The following is a 20605-nucleotide window of genomic DNA, read 5'->3' as shown; positions in this document are numbered from 1 at the left end:
TTTGTAATATTTTAATTTATATTTAATATTACTAAAATTATTATGATTAAAAATAATTATATATAATGCTGTGGTTGGGTGGTTGGGGTGGTCATTGATAAATCAACAAACATAGAGGTGGTTGGGTTGGGATGAATATTAGTGATGTGGAAGAGAGAGAAATGAATTAAATATTGAAGATGGTTGGATGGTTGGGTGGTTGCTGATAAATATAGTTTAAAGGGTCGGCCCTGGCCATAAGACCAAGTTTATCGGCCAGAAATGTGAAGACATGGTCAACCTCCATGTAGGTTATATGAAAAAAATTAACAATTAAAAGTGGTCTCCAAGAGGTGGTTGACCAGTGGAAAAATCGGACCAGCCTTGGTCTCTCTCTCCCCTAAAATCTAATTCATTGATATAGTGACACTTGTTGTTATATAATTGGTAGAGTAGATTTTATTTAGATAATTGATAAAAATCATTATATCTTTTATATATAATATTAAAAAAAACAAAAAAATTATACCAAAATTTATATTTTTTCATTCTCTATAAATAGATACCACTCTTGCTATATTTCAATACACCTTCAAATTCTCTCATTTATCCTCTCTACATATAACTTCTATTATTTGTGTCTCTATTTTTCAATGGATCGAGACGATAATTCTTTCTTCAACTCTCAAAATTTCAATCCCTCCCAAGACTATTATCCAAATCTTGCTGATATTCCAAGCTCCAATGAATTCCCAGAGTTTGATTATGCTATGAATTCAGAACTCTCGCATAATCCAACTGATTCTCCTATTTCTGAATATTACCAAACCTCTGAAAAATTTTCTGCAAACCCTTCCAACAATGCGCAAAGTTGGACTAATATAGAAGATATATCACTAATGTCTGTTTGGTGTTTTGTCAGTAACAATCCAATTGTTGGCACTAACCGAAATAGTAATTTGTTTTGGAAAACTGTTGCAGCTATGTATGAGCATAGTCGAGCAGATAATCCAGAAATTGGAGGTCGAAGGAGCGTGGAATCATTGAGGAACCATTACAAACGCCTCAACAAAAATATAACTTTGTGGGTTGCTGCATACAAGAAAGCATATGAACGACGAGCGAGCGGTCAGTCCAAAGAGGATATCGAGAAAACTACTCAAGCAATTTATGGTTAACCTAAGTTTAATCACCATAAGGTGTTTGATAGTACTGGTTACGTACGAAGTTCTCACCCAGACGATGAAGACAGTGTTGACGAAAGTCACAGCATCTCAAAAAAATTGAGGATAGATGAAGATGTGGATCCTCCAACCGACGCCACTCCAGAAACTCCATGTAGTGATACTTCAAAATTTCATCGTCCTATTAGTAGGGATAAAGCTAAAGCTAAGGCTAAACGAAAATGAAAACAAACATAATCACAATCTTCGATATTTTTAGATGCTTTCACTGCTGAACTACGTGAAATGAGAATCACACGTGAAAAAGAAATGAAAGCATCTACGTTGAATACGTTGATGAAAAAAAACCAGTTATCTCCAGATGAGGAAGCTCTAAAATTATTGTCACGATAGTTCCAAAAGCCTTTACTTTCGGTGGCACCACCCATATGATTTCTGAATTATTGTCACGATAGTTCCAAAACCCTTTACTTTCGGTGGCACCACCCATGTGATTTCTGAATTATTGTCACGATAGTTTGTGTAAGATAGCATGTGACACTTATCATGCCCTTGCTTATATATTTATCCATGTACTCTCTCAAATGACAGAACAATTATCTCTTCTATACTCTACATAGAAAAAACTCCTCTTCAAAAAATGGCCCCTAGTTCTAATATTGATGCTTCAAATTCTAGCGATGATGAAGCATGGGAACAAAGCGTTGCTGAACATAATTGCCAACTTGATCGCATCATTGAGGATGTGGTCATCCATGCCGCAAGTCTATCTGTACAACCTACCAATCATGCCGTTAGAGGAATGAGGCAGTATATTGAAAGAAGACGTGAGATAGGTCATGAAGGTGTGTTCGAGCAGTACTTTTCAGAAGATCAAATCTATCCCCCAGAATATTTTCGAACAAGGTTTCGCATGCGAAAGCCTTTGTTCGAACGTATAATGAACAAGCTCGTCGCCACCGATAGATTTTTTCAACAACGCCTTGATGCAGCTGGCCGTCTTGGTATGTCTCCAATTCAAAAATGTACTGCAGCTATGAGGGTGTTGGCATATGGCACCTCAGCCGATTTGCATGACGAATACTTACGAATGAGTGCCCAAGTCATTCGTAAATCAGTCATCAAATTTGTTGAAGGTGTCATTTCCAATTTCGGAGCTGAGTACCTCAGAAAGCCAACTGAAGAAGATATGACAAGTCTTCTTCATATCGAAGAACAGCGAGGGTTCCCAGGCATGATGGACAATATTGACTGTATGCATTGGGAATGGAAAAATTGCCCTACTGCATGGGCAGGGCAATATGCAGGACGAAGCGGTACGCCAACAATTATTTTGGAAGCATTTGCATCACAAGACCTATGCATCTGGCATGCATTTTTTGGAACCCCAGGTTCAAGAAATGATATCAATGTACTTGACCAATCGCCTATTTTTGATGATATCTTGGAAGGTCGAGCACCTAAGGTCAATTATATCGTTAATGGTCGCGAAAGGAATATGGGATATTATCTCACTGATGGTATATATCCTCAATGGGCGGCATTTATTAAATTTATTCCTGCTCCACAACTTCGAAAGCACCAGCTGTTTGCTCAACATCAAGAGGCTGCCCGAAAAGATGTTGAGCGAGCATTTGGAGTTTTACAAGCGCATTTTCCTTTTATCAAGCGGCCTTGTCTTATTTGGGATCGTGATATTATGGGGATAATAATGATTGCTTGCATCATCATGCATAATATGATAATGGAAGATGAAAGAAGCATTTACCTTAACAATCATGATCCTACAAAATTCATCGAAGATCGACTAAGACAGAATACTCGTCGAAGTGAAGATGGAGAGTGTTAGGTCTGGAGGGTCTCGAATAGGTGTATGGGAGGGGAATACACCTATAGGCTATTTTTTTATCTTTACACAGAGATCAAAACGAAACTTTAAACACAAACTCAGACACCTGTTTACTAAAAAGAGTTTTGACCAAAACAGGGTTGACGACTGATACTGAAAGCTCTTCAGTAAGGAGTTATCAATTAAGTCAAAAGAACTTAACTGATGCACGTAAGGCTTCGGTCGAGTTTGATGAACAGAGATGCTATAAATCTTACTGACTATCAGAAGATAGATCAGTCAGACTGATAACACACGCAGTGAAAAACTTTTATTTCGAAATAGCCTTTGAGTTGAGCACGTTGTTAGTCTTAAGTTTCTCTTTGCAATTAATCAGTTTTCATTTTATGAAAGGAAGAGCACAAGTAATAAAGTAAATATTGAAAGTTGTAAATAACACAGGGATTTTTACGTGGTTCGGAAAATACTTCCTACATCCACGGTCGGTTGATCAGACCAACAACTTCACTCTGCAAGTGCTTACGGGTGCACTGCAAACCGATGCTCATGCTTACGGGTGCACAACAAACCTGAACGTGTGCTTGCGGGTGCACATAACCGAAACAACTGAAGATCCAATCTTCAGTACCAATACACCTTGTTGGATTTCTCACTCCTAGCACGCACTGGGCGCTAGGATCTCACGGAGACAGAGTACCTTCCTGAACTCCTTCACAACTCAAACACTCGATTCTGTCGGTCGAAGGAAGGTTTGAAAACTTGCCAACTAAACTGCAAAGAACAAGTTCTTTGCAAGTTCTTTGCAGTTAGTTTGACCTAGGCTTTGGATAAACGAGGTTTACCTAAGGTCTAAGAGAATTTATGTAATCAGCAGTGACTGATTTTTGGCTTTAGGGATTCTCTTCTTCGATTCAAACTTTGGAGAGTCTGGGCTTTAGCTGAGAAACAATTTCGACAGAGTTTCAGCTTATGTCGTTGAATCGGTGAAGATTGAAGTGATCCTCAAGCGCTATTTATAGGAGAAGTCTTGAATAGATCCGTTGGCGGAGAAGGTCTTCAAGATTTCTTCCGTTAGAGAGTAATTTGAACTTGGGCTGAGGCTTCAATCTTCGAGGTTCCTTGTTTGGTGAGAACGGCTATCTTGAAGACCAGGAGATGCAACATCTCTGAAAAGGTAATCACCAAAGAGGAATGACCTCTCCAGAGAAAGGACGATCCTGAGATCTCTGCATTTAATGCGGCTGTACTTCTGAAGTGTGTGGCTTCCTTTGAACGTTGGAGGTTCAGTCCGAGGAAGAATGTTTAACTGATACTTGACTTTAGTATCAGTCCGCTGATTTCACGTGGCACGCATTAAGTAATCAGTCAAAACTGATTCTTCGACTGATGCTTCAGTCGGCAACTTCAGTCTTCAGTCTTCAGTCCTTCGTTCTTCAGTCTTCAGTCTTTAGAACTGCAACTAAATTAGAAAAAGAACTCTAACACTTGAGTTCGAGCAGTTCTAGTCTATTACAAAAGAAACCTATTGATTTTGGTATCATCAAAACAAGGATTATGATATTTCATTAAGTTCCCAACAAAGAGGAAACTAATGATTTCGTATACTCTACGAATAGGATTGCAAGCCTAGCGAGCTATATGAGAACTAGGTCCCAACTTCGCAATAGAGAAGATCACAACTCTCTATTACATGACTTGATCGAGCATATATGGCAAAAGTTTGGAGATGATAATTAAATGCGTAGTATGTATTGTTTTTTTTTTTCTATTTTGAGTTTGGATTGTTGTAATTTATATTTTTAGTTTGTCGTAATTTAAATTTTTATTAATTTGTTATTTTTTGTATTTTGATTTTTTTATAATATTTTAATTTATATTTAATATTATTAAAATTATTACGAATAAAAATAATAAAAAAAAATTATAAAATTATGTTGTGGTTGGGTGGTTGGATGGTTGAGGTGGTCATTGATAAATGAACTAAAATAGAGGTAGTTGGGTTGGGATGAATATTAATGATGTTGAAGAAAGAGAAATTAATTAAATATTAAAAATAGTTGGATGGTTACTGATAAAGATGGTCTAAGATTGGGGGAATCTGTAGTCGTTGCTTCAAGAAAATAAACTTTTTGATATCAAACATATGATCACCGTTCATCATCGTGTTACCCGGGTGGTGGAGGACGATATTTCCAAAGCAATTTGGAGTTCATGTTAGGGCCGTCCTGCGGAAGACTGAATGACGACATAATTATCGGCGGCGAAAGGAGATCAAAGAAAAAGTTCGCATATTAGAATTTGCATCATAATTTGTTTTAAAATACACAGGATAATAAATTAATAATATCCAAATTAAAATTAAATAGACACGTTACTACGAAAAAAGTGAAAATTTGCTACAATTTTATAGTGTGCACGCTATGACATTAGAGATGTGTAAATAATAATAGGATAATAAAATAAAATAATAATATTCAGTAAGGAACCCTACGATTGTATTATGTCTTCAGGCTTTGTGATGTAGGACATTGATTTTCAACCTTAAAATTAAAGACACAAGGAACAAGTGTCAATTATTATATGCAATTGGAATTAGTTTTTTTTACAAGTTGGTCCAAATGTTGAAAGTATATATCTCTTTCTCGAGATGATTGCCTAAAATAGTACATATTATTCTTTCCACACGCCTTTATATATATGCTAATAATTTGGTTTGTGCCACCTCCATAAATGTCCTTACCTAATTTTGGTCTATCTTTTCGATTTTTTTTTCTTTTAATTTACAACTAATTATTGGTACAAGCCTAACCTTCCATGCCCAACTCAAAGGGACTCCATCAAATTTTATACTAACATTTCATCATAAAAAAATATATATTTCATCAGTTTTATAAGTTCATACAATGAACATACCTACAATTATGTGAAAATATTATTTAAATTGACACAATCAGATTTTAATTAGTTTTCAATTTAAAGACTATATTACTCTCTTCGTCCCAATTTTTTTTTTTTTTATCAGACAAAGAGAAAGAGGTTTATAGAGAAAAGGTACCAGAAGTACCCAAAGAGAGAAGAAAGCAGATTACAGAGGCAAAAGAGAAAAACAAGCAAGGAACACAAGAAAAGGAACACAGGACACTAATCGGACAGCTTAACCATTGTAAACCATTGCCTGAATTCCGTAGCAAAGATTGGGCAGTTAAAGGCCATCCTCCATCCCCACATTCTGGACTTAATTTCAGCAACCAACTTACCTTTACTCCACTTCTTTTGGTTAAACTTGCAATCGTTTCTCTCTTTCCAAATGCACCAGATTGTACAAATCCAAACTCCGGAAAGAAAAGAAACATCCTTCTTGTTACCAAGATTGGTGAAAGCTAACAAATGTTCCTTCGCTTTTTGTTGGCTTGCTGCTTGTTTCCCAATCCAACGAATAATCTCCTTCCAAATTTCTTCCGATTTGAAGCATTCAAAGAAGAGGTGGTCGATAAATTCAGCCTTCGTTTTGCAAAGAACACAAATTGCCTCCATGTTTGTGATCGCCACATTTCTTTTTTGAAGATTGTCGCACGTTGTCAACCTCCCTTTAAGCACTTTCCACGCTATTGTAACAGCCTTAAAAGTAGCTGGAGCTTTCCAGATCTGCTTCCACTCCAACACTTCTCGGCTGGAACTGGAGGGATTTGTCTCAAGGCACAAAGACTTGTAAGCCGTCTTGACGGAGAAAACTCCGTTTGGAGATGCTTTCCACCTCCATCCGTCTGTTTCACCTGCCACCACTTGAAATTTTCTGATGATAGAAAAAAGGTTAGAAAGCTGATCAAGTTCTCTCCCCGAGAGATCCCGATTCCACGAGAAATCCCAACACCACTGCCCCTCAACCCAAACTCCCATTTTGTTAATAAACCCATCTTGTTTGTTGCTAAGATGGAAGAGTCTAGGGAAAACCTCCGCCAGACTCCTCTCCCCTGCCCATTGATGGTGCCAAAACAGGATCGATTGTCCCTCCCCAATTTTCAAAACCAAATTCTCCCTAAGCCACTTCCCCCCCTCTCCCCAGCTAAGACTCAGAACCTTTTTCCACCACCCATTTCTCATTCCTCTGGTTCCCCTTACTCGAAGGCCCTCCCCCTCCTAGTCAAAATCCCCCTGACTCGCCCTAATCACCCGAACCCACAAAAGATCTTTTTCAGTTAGAAATCGCCAAATCCACTTTGACATAAGAGCTATGTTGAACCAATCCAGATTTTTAATACCCAAACCCCCTGAACCAAGATCGGAGCACAACTCTTCCCACTTCACCCAATGAACCAATCCTTTTCTCTTCGTCCCAATTAATTGGATGAATATTTATTTTTGAACCGTCCCAATTAAATTAATCAATTTCCTTATATGAATTAAATTAGAAAAGATCTTTGTCACTTTTTCACTTTATTCACTCTATTAATCTATTACCAAACACATTTAAAATACTAAACACTAAATTTTTAAATTCCGTGTCAAAAAGAAATTGATTAACTTAAATTGGACGAATAGAGTATTTTTTTTAATTTTAGGTGAACACATAAGTAATGAGTGAGCATATTTGATGTTTTCAACACTGAACACGAGCTTCAAGATGGAAAATCTTACAAATGCTAAAGATACCATTCAATTAAGTTTCTCTAAAAAAAAAGAGAGCTATCTAATACTATATAATTAAATAACCAACTTGCACGCAACGAGATATATACACCACATAAAGGTGGGAAAATTACTTGCACACAGACGATACTATTATCCACACAAGAATGGAAAAATTATCCACACAAAAGTAGGAAAATTATCCGGACACAGGTGAGATTGAACCCAAAGCATTAATTTTCTTATGATATATAATCTAGGTACCCACATCCAATACGTTTTGCATATATATTATGAATATATTAGATTTATTGCCAATTCAACCAAGAGAGTGTCAAAGTTCTTTAATTTCCGATTAAAAAAGATTGAATTTCATTCATATCATACCTGTTATGCCTTTTTTTTTAGTTAAATACGTAACGTGAGTCCAAGCATGAGTTTAAGAAAAAATGGATAAAAAATTAATAGAAATATGAGTCATCTGCCTATAACAAATTAAATTAAAGACAAGGGCCATGTAACAAATAAAAAAGATCGAAATATCTTTGCTCGTTCAAATTCGTGTAGCTGGGAAAGTAAAAGAAGAAGATTAACTATAAACTAATTAAAAATAAATTGAAACATATTTTGGATAACATCTCTCTACAAAATCTATTGATTCTTTATTTCATTTTATACTAGTTTTCATAGATACGCATTAAGTACGACTGTGATGAAGAAGTACGACTGTGATTGATAAGAGGAACGAAGCGGAGGCCAATCTTATCCTCCAACTTAATAACAGAGATTGCATCCTTGCCCAAAAATCAAGAGTTCGATGGTTGAAGGAAGGGGATTCGAATAGCAGGTTTTTTCATAGAAGTATAAAAGGAAGAAGGCTGAAGAACGACATCTCTGGTCTCTTTGTGGGGGACAGATGGATCGAGATTCCTACTGAGGTGAAGAAAATCGTCAAGGATCACTTCCAAAATCAATTTCGGAGCAGGAATCGTATCCGACCAATTCTTCCGGCGGACTTTGTTCAAAGGAAACTTCCCGACGAAAAAAGAAATCTGTTGGACCAACCATTCTCTGAAGAAGAGATTAAGGACGCGATTTGGAGCTGTGATAGCGATAAGAGCCCGGGCCCAGACGGGTTCAACTTCCATTTCATGAAATACAGTTGGGAGTTTATCAAAGAAGATCTTGCTTCGGTGTTCAAGGAATTTCACTCCCATGGCAAATTGGCAAAGGGTTGCAACCCTTCCTTCGTGGTCCTTATTCCAAAGAAAGAAGCAGCTGCTGAGCTCTCAAACTTTCGACCAATTTCACTGATCAATTGCCTTTATAAAGTGGTCGCCAAAGTTCTCACAGCAAGATTGAAACAGGTTATGGATTTGATTATTTCAGATTGTCAAAGTGCCTTCATTGAAGGCAGATTCATTCTCGATGGTGTCGTGGTTTTAAACGAGATTATTGAGGAGGCCAAGAAAAAGAAGAAAGGCTTGACTTTGTTCAAAGTGGATTTCGCCAAGGCCTATGATACGGTGGAATGGGATTTCCTTGAGGAAATGCTTGAGAGAATGAACTTTGGTCCGAATTGGAGAAAATGGATCTCCGGCTGTCTTAGATCCGCTACAACTAATGTTTTAGTCAATGGGAGTCCGTCGGGTGAATTTCAGTTAGAAAGAGGTCTTAGACAAGGAGACCCGCTCTCACCCTTCCTTTTTTTGATTGTAGCGGAAGGTCTCAATTTACTTATTCGGAGGGCTGTACAAAGGGATCTTCTGGAACCTTTCAAACTTGGGAAAGGTGAGATTGGTGTCTCCCATTTACAATACGCGGACGACACTATGTTTGTGGCCTCTAACAAACCAGGCAACGCGTGGGCTTTCAAGTGTGTTCTTAAACTTTTCGAATTGCTATCCGGTCTTTCGGTGAATTTTGACAAAAGCTGCATTATGGGTGTTGGCATTGAGAGACTCATATTGGAGAATATGGCGACTGTTCTCAATTGTAGTCTGGGAGATCTCCCAACAAAATACCTTGGTATTAAGATTGGGATGCGCCTCTCTCGTGCATCGGACTGGAATTACCTGCTGGAGAGAGTGAAGAAAAAGATTAAGGGATGGAAGACCAGTAAGCTCTCTTTTGCAGGAAGGTTAGTCTTGCTGCGTTCTGTTCTTTTGTCTTTACCAATCTACCATTTTTCCTACTCTAAAATCCCCAAATGTGTGCTCACCGAAATTCGATCTTTTTGAGTAATTTCTTGTGGGGTGGAGAAGGAGAGACGAGAAAGATTCATTGGGTTAAATGGGAGGATTTGTGTGCAGATCGAAGCGAAGGGGGTCTTGGTCTGAAAAATTTGGAATGGTTTAATATCGCTCTTTTGTCTAAGTGGATTTGGCGATTCCTCACGGAAAAAGAAGCCTTATGGACACGGGTTATTAAAGAAAGACATGGAGAAGCCTGGTGGGATGGCAGTGGCTTACGTCCTGTGGGGAGGAGAGTTATTTCCCCGGGATGGTGGAAAAACGTCATTGGTCTGAGTTGGGGGGAAAGAGGTAGGTGGATTAGAGATAATCTTGAAGCTCATGTGGGGGAAGGAAACTCCATCCTTTTCTGGCATCAACTGTGGGTGGGAGAAAAACCTCTTAAGGATCAATTTCCGAGACTTTTTCGCCTGAGCAATAATCAAGACGGTACCATCAACAGTATGGGCGAGTGGGAGGACGGCGAATGGGTGTGGAATCTGGAGTGGAAACGGCCGCTAAGAGAAAGAGAAGAGACTTTCAATCATAACCTCGCCATGACTATCAATAACATCAGACCGGAGGCAGGCAAAATGGATGGGTGGAGATGGAAATCCACCCCTTACGGATGTTTCACAGTAAATTCAGCCTATAAAGAACTGAGCTCACAGTCTGGCCCTCCGGTGGACCTCGACGACAAACTGATCTGGCAAATGATCTGGAAAGCTCCAACTCCTCCCAAAGTCATAACCACAGCTTGGAAAGCACTTCGAGGAAGATTGGCGACCTGCGAAAATCTGATGAAAAGACTTGTGATCACGCAAAATTCTGAGGCTAAGTGTGCTTTCTGCAAGACGGAGATCGAAACTTCAGAGCACATCTTTTTCTCCTGCTCAAAAACCGAAGAAATCTGGAAGTTCTTACTGCTTTGGATTGGTAAGCAGACAGCACTCAGCATCAAGATGAAAGACCATTTTCTTGCCTTCATCAACCTTGGGAGCAAAGAAGATTTGCGTTTTCTTCTTGGAAGCTGGATGTGCACGATCTGGTGCATATGGAAAGGGCGGAATGAATGCAAATTCAACAACGGCATCTGGAATAAAGATAAAATGACCGGTGAGATCAAGACGAGAGTTTAGGGTTGGCTGCAGGTGTTTGGCACGCCGACTGTCCTGCCTGATTTTAGAAGATGGCTCCATTCAGCCTTGCTTCACGGCTGATAGACGACCATGGTGTCTCCTTCTCCTCTTTCTTGTATCGGTTTGTACTTTTGTTTCCTCTCGCTTTTGGGTACCTCTGGTACCTTGAGTAATAAAATTTCGCCTTTTTCCCGATCAAAAAAAAAAAGTACGACTGTGATGACAAAATCGTCCATATATAATATACTACTAGTTTCTATGGTTGAAAACAATAATATACTCACTTGATAGTTGATATACTAATTGGTGATTCGTTTTTTTTTTTTTTTTTTTCATTTTGATTCGTTCTTATTTTTGATAAATTTTATCTCATATAACCCTCTAATGTTAATCCTCAATATTATCTCATATTTACTAATATTGTCATTCTGGATCCACCACTCAACCAAATTAATTAATTTAAAAATTCGTATCATTCTAAAATAGGTGAAAATTTGGTGGACCGATTAAGTGTATAATATGAAAGAATTTCACAAAGTTTAATTGCATCGCATGTAGTTTTCATTAATTTTACTCAATAAAAATATATAATCCACACAAGTTTCTAGTTCTTGAGGGTTTACGTCCGATAGAAGGTTTTGGGTGTCAGAAAAAGTCGTCCATTTTTATTTTATTTTATTTTATGAAGATGGAGAAATAAAATTAATTAATTAAGAAATGTTGAATTTTTTAAAGAAAAAAAAATTCAATTGTTTGGTGAGGGAAGCGTCACGTGAGAAGCGTGTGGGGAGGAGTGGTAGAAACGACGTAATAGTTGACGCATTCTTGAAAAAAAATTATCCCAACAACCAAATTAATGGAATTAGTAAGACACGTGGCGCGTGGGGGTGTCCATTTCCTCTTTTGGTTTGATTCTCTATTTTCGCAACGTGTGCTTTCATTATCTTTAATTACTTTCTTTTTAGGGTGATTATTTATGATGATAATTCATTTGTAACTATCCAAACCGCGGGGGTTTGCCGATATGGTTGTTCACCCACCAATTACAGACTCAAATGAGCTTAACCTTAGCTCCATCAATTATGTATTTATTTATAATAATACTTACAATTTTCGGTTTAGCATGAACTCGAAATGGAAGAATATTGAACTCATGGCAGCCGTTAATGGATGATTGTTTATTTGGTGCATAAAATTGGCCCTATATAGAGAGAGAGAGAGAGAGAGATTTTCACGGATTCTATTCTTGTGGTGCAGATATTTTTCGATTTTAAAGTGTTTCACGAGTTGCTACTTGATGATTTCTGCAAAATCTTTAAATTGGCGATGGATGGAATATTTGATTAAGAGGCAAGATACATTCCATTGGCCGAATTGAATTATGCCCTTAGCTTAGAAATGTCTATAAATATTTTATTAAATAGAGGTTTTTTTATAAAAGAAAAAGTAAAAAGAATCCCTTGAGAGCACAAAACGCAGACTAAGGGCACGAAACTCGAAAAGAGATCGTTAAACAAAGGAATCTGAAGACACTAGCGATCCCATAAATCAGGATAGTCGTCCATCTCATCTGACCAACGTCTATGAACTATGTTATTCATTGCATTCATGCTATCACTATTGCTATAATCAACCACAAAGTTCCTCGGATTGTAGCCCATTTCCCCCGCACTCCTGAGGCGACCTTTTATGCTACCTTCCGGAACTGCTTGCATGGGCTCACTTCCCATTCCCTTTTCCCGTGCCCTTTGGACGGCCACGTCCCCCCTTGGTCGTCTTGTCCGAGAGTAATTGCATCCCCTGACTAACCTGCTCCTCTAACCGACTAATGCGACTAGTAATATTGTCCGGCCCAAGAGCGGACAAATCCTTGTTACCTTCATGCGAAACACCCCCGCTTTTGCCCAAAGTTGGGTCATGTTCGAGAGCAACAGCAGTTTCGTCAATAATCGGTTTGTTCAAACCCGTGCCATCCGGAGCCTCCATCTCCAAAGTTTCCTCCACATCAGAGTCCTCCTCGTTAATGACCAAGTCACTATCTTTAATCACATCTTTATTCCCCTGAATCGGAACCAGTATTTTGTCCAACAAATCCGGCTCAGATAAATGAACCCCGAAAGACGGTCCAGAAATAGGATCCACGCCCGTATCCAAACAAGTCTCCGCATTATTCTCCATGTCCAGAGCCTGAAATGCATTTCGTGTCTCGACCGCCTCTTTCTGAAGAACCGGAACAACAATCTGTTTTTTTACCGCCTGTTCGGCAATCTTTGACCAAGCCGCAGCAGGTTTAGCTGCCGATTCCGTCGGAGCAACCTGCTGCTGCTTCTTCAAAGTGGCAGCCTCCTGCATATTTGCAGCCTGTTCATTTGAGGTAATCGCCGCCTGCCAATGCGGCCCATTGTTAGCCTTGTCATTGACAGTGTCATTCTGCTCACTCATCCCCCCAAACTTCGACTTGCGGCATCTATCGGGGGAGTGTCCCGTAATCTTGCAACGACCACAATAAAGAGAGAGATTTTCGAAAACAAACTCAGTATGAAAAGAAAAATCCTCCATATTAATAAGAAGAGTATTAGGAAGAGGGTGAGACATATCTATTTCAACAAGAATACGGGCGAAATGTCCAAAATCTCTACCTGCCGAAGCACCATCGATCTTTAGAGGATGGCCCAAGTAACGACCAATTCCAGAGATAATTTGTGGATTCCAATACTCGATAGGAAGATAATGAATTCTCACCCAAACATTAGCCAAGTGAGAGTTTTCTTTGAATGGATCAAAGTTGCGAGTCCACTCTCGGAGCCGAAGAAGACCCTTTGACAACTCCCAGATCACCTTTGCCTTTGCCGTAGCTTTATCAGTTGCTGTAGTAAAACGGAGCGTGTAAAATCCCTTTCCCAGCGGAATCAGTTGCCAGTCAGAATTTATACCCCAAATCTGTTGAAGCTCCGATTTCAACTCCATAGTTGAACGTGGCTTATCGCCTTTCCCCAGCAGAAGTCGTCCTGTTAGTGCATGCTCAAAAGCTTGGACCTCCTTTAAATATAAAGCCTTAGGAATTTTGAGAGAGAATTGATCTCCTTCCTTTGTTGGACGCAAATCATGAAAAACATGAGCAGCTAAATCTTGCCGTTTAACGGGCCGCTTAACAGTAGCACTGGCATAAGAAATCCTAGCGTTATCGGCCACGCTAGGATTTACAGAATTCATATCAACTGCCGTGCAATCGGCATCACAAGGTTTTGTGGCCGATGTCTTCCCAGCGGCATCCTGGGCCTCTGTAGTCTTCACCGCGCTGTTACCAACCGTGACAGATATAGATCGAGCGGAAGAAGATGAATGTTTAGGGTGTTCAAAATTCGCAGAAACAGAGGGGAGATTTAGGAATCCCTTATCTTGAGTTCCGGCTGACGAGGTGGCCCGAGTAGCCGAATGAGTCATGGAGTTAAAGCTTGATGGAGGAGTTCTTGAAGCTCCCTTATCATGAGCTCCGGCCGGCGAGGCTGCCGGAGCAGCAGGATGATGATCCAGTCCAGTGGCGGCTAGGGTCGGCGCTGATGCTCGTTGGCGGCGGAGCTCAAGGAGGTGCGCAGCCGCCTCGCTCAGGAGCAGCCCGTCGTCCGTACGTCGCTTCTGCGCGGCTGCCCCATCTGCTGCTGCTCGGTCCAACCGGCGAAGATGCTGAACGGCGAGCTCTCTCGGCGATGAGGCGGAGCGGCGACTGCTGCTGGATCGGCGAGCGGATCAGCTGAATCTCGACTCTTCCACTACTGCTGCTGGATCTCTCTCCAGCCTTTCCGGCACGCCGATCTTGATGGAGGCGCTGTGGAGGAGTTGCTGGAGGCGCTGCTCTCGTCAAGTCAGAGATGAACAGTGCAGATTGCGAATGAAAAAGATGGATGAACAGTAGAGCGCTGCTCTCGTCTGACTTTTCTTGGAGTTTTTCCAGAAATGTCTATAAATAGTGATAGAATTTATTGTAAATATGCACAATATTAAATACTTAAAGGAAACTCTGATAATTTTGTTGCTAAGCACTTCAAATCTTCGAGTTATCATTCTTTTTATTCAATTATCTTCGTTTCTCTGCAATGTTTTTTATTTTCATCTCAAATCTTTGCTCGTGAAACATCAGATTGTCGGTGTTTAGCAGAGAAACTAGGATGTCCGGAGTCCACACTTGATTCCTCTTATTCCTTGATGATTTTCTTGACCTTCACAAGATTTTTCTCTATTTTATCATTTATAATGCTTAATTGAAATTTTATAGTGATAAAACCCGACACAACAACCCTAATATTAATGTACTTCGAAAATTACTAGGTGACGATAATTAATATACTAACTAGTATTTTCATCCATGCAGTGCATCGACATATTAACCACAGTCCAACAGTCCGTACAAAGTCACAAGCCACAAATAAATGCCAATTATTCTCATGCCCCATTCCACAAATTTTGAATTCCCTACCAATCTTCGCTCATTATTTAGTCAAATTTTTTTCATATATATATATGGGTTAAGGTGCAGATAGGCCCCTCAAGTGGAGGCCCTTAGAGCGTTTCAGTCCCCTTACTAACTGTGTGTGCAAATTGGCCCCCGAACTCAATAAAACGGTGCAGATCGGCCCCTCTGACTTAACACCGTTATCGGCCGTTAGTCAAGGGGGCGATCTGCACCGTTTTTTCGGAGTTCAGGGGCTAATCTGCACCTTTTAACTTTTTAATTAATTCATCTATCTCGCTCAAAATTTGATCGTCGTTGTCGCTGATTCAAGCTCCGGCGAGGCCGGCGGAGGGCGCCGCCCCTTTCTTTCTCTCTTGGGCCCTAAACCTCGGAGCTCGCTTGACTGCACACGCTTAGCATCAAGGACGAGCCCTAATTCTCCCATTCCATTGGAAATCGCCGCCACAATATCCGGTGAACCCGCCGCCTGGCTTTTCTTGATGACGAGTCGCCTAGCTTTTCTCGATAAGGAGTCGCCTCTTTCTCTCAAATCCGGTGAAATCCGGTGATAAAGGCCGACGATGCCTGTCGCCATCTACACTATCGGCGTGCTGTTGAAGAAGGACGCCTTCAAATCAGAAACCATGGCCAACATGATCTCGATCTCGATTGGGGTCACGATCACCGTTGGGGGTGATTCTGCAATTGGGGGCGGTGACGTTCGAGGGAGAATTCGAGTTTCCATTTCGATTATGTGATTTTCGGGAGCAATGACGCCGATTTGGAATTCCCGATTTGGGGCTTGGGAACTTGATTTCGTGATTTTCCTCATCTGACGGCGATTGACGCCGGAAAAGTTGGTCGGAGAAGATGAGATGTGATTTTTTTTTAATGAACGGTGTGCAGATTAGCTCCTGAACTCCAAAAAGGGAAAAAGGTGCAGATTAGCCCCTGAACTCCAAAAAAACGGTGCAGATCGCCCCCTCTGACTAACGGCCCATAACGGTGTTAAGTCAGAGGGGGCGATCTGCACCATTTTTTTGAGTTCGAGGGCCAATCTGCACACACAGTTAGTAAGAGGACTGAAATGCTCTAAGGGCCTTCACTTGAGGGGCCTATATGCACCTTAACCCTATATATATATATATATATATTGAAAAATTAATTTACAAGAATATAATGCAAAGAGTTTGATGATTGTCATCTTGAGGGGGAGAAACAATCTCTAAATAATCCTGAAGATTAGGTCGACCTTGAAGGTCAAATGGCTTGAAAGCTAAATAATTGTATTCTTTGTTCCTTATTAAGTTTTTTTCCTATAGGATTTTCTTAGTCAATGTTTTTAACGAGACAATTAATAATTAAAATATAAATGGATGTATTACATGTAGTCTTTTCCTCGATCCTATTTTTCCCACGAGGTTTTCACCAAAGGACAACTCAACGATGTTGGCGACATCAACTTCCAACGCATGCACTCAAGTGTTAATTTGGTGGACTTATTCACATAAGCATTGGCACCATTAACATGATCGTTGACTCAAAGATGGTACACAAGATCGTCATGCGCTGACTCAAAGATTTACAATGACTATTTTTAAGGGTGGGGTGGGCGGGGGGGGGGAGGGGAATTGTACTCTTGTTCCTCAACTAGGTTTTGTCCCATTGAATTTTCCTATCAAGGTTCTAACAAGGCAACATTTTTTTGGAATGGTCATTCAAGGGGGAGTATTGTAAAAATATATATTTATATCTTTTCTAATATAGAGTGATGACCAATTTCTAAAGCCTATATTTATAATTTTATAAATAGAGACATCTAGTCCGTATAATAAGATCATGTGCTTGCATATTTATTCTCTCTGCACCATTTTCTTTTTTTCTCTTTTACAAATTTAATATAATTGAATTTGAGTCGTTACAAATACTTCACAACTTAAAAAATTTAATAATTTTGAAATAATTTTTTAAACGAAAATAAATGAATTTGAGTTGCGACAATCGTATCATGCAATGTAGTATTCCTTCATAAATTAACGAAGTGTTGGTTTTTGAGTTATCGATCATGGCATTGGTTAGCTTTTAACCTCAAAACAAAATTATGATTATTGCAATTAGTATCTGAAATTAGACTTATTAGATTCCAAGTATATAGTATTGTCACTATATTCTGAAATGGTTGGGAGTGATATTATTATGGTCCTACACAAAAGTTGTTGAGTCAACTTCTCTTCTACTAAAAAAAAAAACAAAAAACAAAAAATCCTCTAATGTGCAAGCGTTGAAGTTATCGAATTGTTGCCAAATTGATTTTTAAGACGTTTTTTGTGTTCAAACTAGATTTCTATTACACGTGTTACATTTTATTAATGGATTAGGTATTCTTAGGTTGTTAATATTGAATTCAAAGTGTAGTTAGAAAATATAAAATCTTCTAGGGTATTAAAAAATGAGACTTAACGATCAAAAATAGGCCACTAATATCCTAAAAACAATCTTTATTTTTCTTAACAATCGCATTAACAATCTTTACGAGATGTAGTTATTTGATTGATCGTGTAGATCGTTTTTTGATTGTTAAAAATAACGATTGTATTTTTCAAACAATGATTGTTATTTCGATCGTTGTAAATAAAAAATTTGTCGGATATAAACAATATTTTTAATTATTAACGACCGTTTTTGCGGTTGTTAATTAACAACCATAATTTTGATGGTTAAGTAACGATCGCGTTGTTAATTAACGACCGCAAAAACGATTGTTGTTTTTTACCATTTAATTTAAAAAGTATATTTACGACGGTAGAAACGGGGGTGGAGCGGCGGCAACAGGGAGTTCGGCCGGTGTGGGCATTCGACGAGCGGGGCACTAGGTTTACGTTTAGAAGGACGTGTGTGTGCCTTTATTTTCAAAAGTCATGTATAAATTGATTTTTAATGACCGAAAATACAATCGTTAATACTTAAAATTAAAAAAACATCGACCAAAAAATTGGCCGTTAATAGAGTAAAAAATGGTCGTAAGCTTTTTAAAAAAATAATAAAATAAAAATACCAACGATCGAAAATATTTAAAAAAAAATAAAATTAACATAACCAATGACAATTATTCGGTCATTAATATTATATAAAAACAGTCGTTCATAAATAACAATTAAAAAATTCAATAATATAAACTTAACGATCGTTGTTTTACGATCGTAAATTGAAAAAATTAGATTAATGCAACGACTGTATATTCGATCGTAAAATAAGTAATAAAATAAATAAATCATTTTTAACGATCGATATTTCAGTCGTTAAAAAAAATGCAATGACCAAGTAACGGTCACGAATCGATCGTTAACACAATTTAAATAATGATCAAAAAATTTTATTGCAATCGACGTTTTTCTAATAGTGGCTTTCTTATGCGGGCATGACAAAGAAAAGCATAGTAAGCAAATTAGTTGCTCAATTGCATACATGTATTCCAACCATGGAAGTTCAAGATTGCTTAATGAAAAAAATGAAGTGATTGTTTTGGATTTAAATATTTTTCATCACTTAATGAATCATATGTATATCAGTATATATATTGCTCATCAACTAATAATTCATATCAAATCAATCTAGCCATTTGGATTTGAACATCAAAGAAATTTGACCCGATCTAAAAATCACATCACATGATTAGAGTTGTTATCACTTAATGAATAACGTATATCGTTAAATTGCTCATCAACTAATAATTCATATCATACCAATCTAGCCATTTGGATCTAAACATCAAAGAAATTTGATCCGATCCAAGAACCACATCACATGATTAGAGTTGTTATCACTTAATGAATAATGTATATCGTTAAATTACTTGCTCATCAATCAATAATCCATATCATACCAACCTAGCCATTCGGTTATGCACATATAGAAATTTGACTCGATCTAAGAACCACACCACATGATTAGAGTTGTCAAAGTGATCAGGTCAAGTCGGGCCGAGTCAAGTCCACCAGACCCAAGATAAATTTTAGGTCAGCTCAAACAAAATTTGACAACTCTATAAATTTAAAATAAAAATAAAAGAAAAAATGACACTCACCTCCTCACTTCATGACTAGACCTAATTAACTTCATTTGTCTTTTACCATTTGACCTTTCATGTCACATACGTATGTATGTAATTAAATTTCCGGCTCACTAAACGACAATTTATATTGAATGGGAATTAGTAGATTGATTCGATTAGTTCAAGGAATAGATACATATGTTAGGTTAATGTTGCTCTTAAGAGAAGCATGATGGTAACCAAACTTGGGAGAAAGATGCTTTGTATTTGAAGAATGAGTATTGGAAGTATGTGCCCATGTGGTTAGACAAAGCCATTAATGTTCCTTCACATTTAGATGGCCAAAATCCCTCCATTCCCTCGAAAGAAAATAAAAGGACACCAACAAAAAAGATTTATCAATATTTGCAAAGGTGTTAGGCTCTATTTAAGTGAAGCATTGGGTTTGGGTCCTAGCAACCTAATCATTGTTTATTTGGAGTTAACCGGAATATAGGTGGATTAATTCAATGGTTGGAAATAGGAGAGGCGTTAAGATGTTGGGATATACATAATCCTTTTAAGTCAATTATAATTGAATTAGTATATGAAGCTGATATGTAATAATCTAATACAGAAAATTATAATTAATCATTTTCAAAAGTCCGAACTTGTATGATCATTTTATAATCATGTTAAAAAAAAATTCATAATCATTTTGAATGAACCGATAGATAATTAGACATTAAACTATATTGAAGAGGCAAACCATATTATTCACCGACTTGAAAAGTATCGGCACCATTCAAACTCTTGACACTTATTTGTATATGCATATGATAATCCATTCTATTATTATTCGCTTCTCCATCTTTTTTATTATTATCATCAAATTTAACATAGAAATAATTAGCCTCAACTTTATTTTAATTCAAAGTGTATGTAAGATATTTTATAGAAAAGAAAATAATAAAATGAAAATTTTAAAAAAAGGAAATGTCACCAACAGAACACAAAACAATACAATTTTTTTTTTTTTTAAATGTCTGAGCCCGGGTTCGAACCGGGGACCTCTAGTGTGTGAGACTAGCGTGATAACCGACTACACCACCCAGAC

The 20605-nt window shown here is 38.2% G+C and overlaps 4 protein-coding genes and 1 non-coding gene across 5 annotated transcripts; 3 read left to right on the top strand and 2 right to left on the bottom strand.

Moving 5' to 3' along the window:
• The first annotated feature begins 632 nt into the window (after positions 1 to 632).
• Positions 633 to 1157, top strand: LOC131009583 (glutathione S-transferase T3-like). Its single transcript, XM_057936998.1, has one exon. The coding sequence runs from the start codon at positions 633 to 635 to the stop codon at positions 1155 to 1157; it is 525 nt and encodes a 174-aa protein (XP_057792981.1).
• Positions 1158 to 1803: 646 nt separating this feature from the next.
• LOC131009582 (uncharacterized) lies at positions 1804 to 3012 on the top strand. The gene has a single exon (XM_057936996.1). It carries the CDS (start codon positions 1804 to 1806, stop codon positions 3010 to 3012), a length of 1209 nt encoding a protein of 402 aa, XP_057792979.1.
• Positions 3013 to 6153: 3141 nt separating this feature from the next.
• On the bottom strand, positions 6154 to 6909 carry LOC131009581 (uncharacterized). The gene has a single exon (XM_057936995.1). It carries the CDS (start codon positions 6907 to 6909, stop codon positions 6154 to 6156), a length of 756 nt encoding a protein of 251 aa, XP_057792978.1.
• A 3424-nt stretch (positions 6910 to 10333) lies between these two features.
• On the top strand, positions 10334 to 11008 carry LOC131009579 (uncharacterized). Its single transcript, XM_057936994.1, has one exon. It carries the CDS (start codon positions 10334 to 10336, stop codon positions 11006 to 11008), a length of 675 nt encoding a protein of 224 aa, XP_057792977.1.
• A 9523-nt stretch (positions 11009 to 20531) lies between these two features.
• On the bottom strand, positions 20532 to 20605 carry TRNAV-CAC (transfer RNA valine (anticodon CAC)). Its single transcript has one exon. It is a non-coding gene; the product is annotated as a tRNA-Val (tRNA).

Source organism: Salvia miltiorrhiza, chromosome 2, assembly GCF_028751815.1.
Source record: "Salvia miltiorrhiza cultivar Shanhuang (shh) chromosome 2, IMPLAD_Smil_shh, whole genome shotgun sequence".
Lineage (NCBI taxonomy): Eukaryota > Viridiplantae > Streptophyta > Magnoliopsida > Lamiales > Lamiaceae > Salvia > Salvia miltiorrhiza.
Note: the sequence above shows the minus strand (reverse complement) of the source record. Positions and strands in the feature narration are given on the sequence as shown.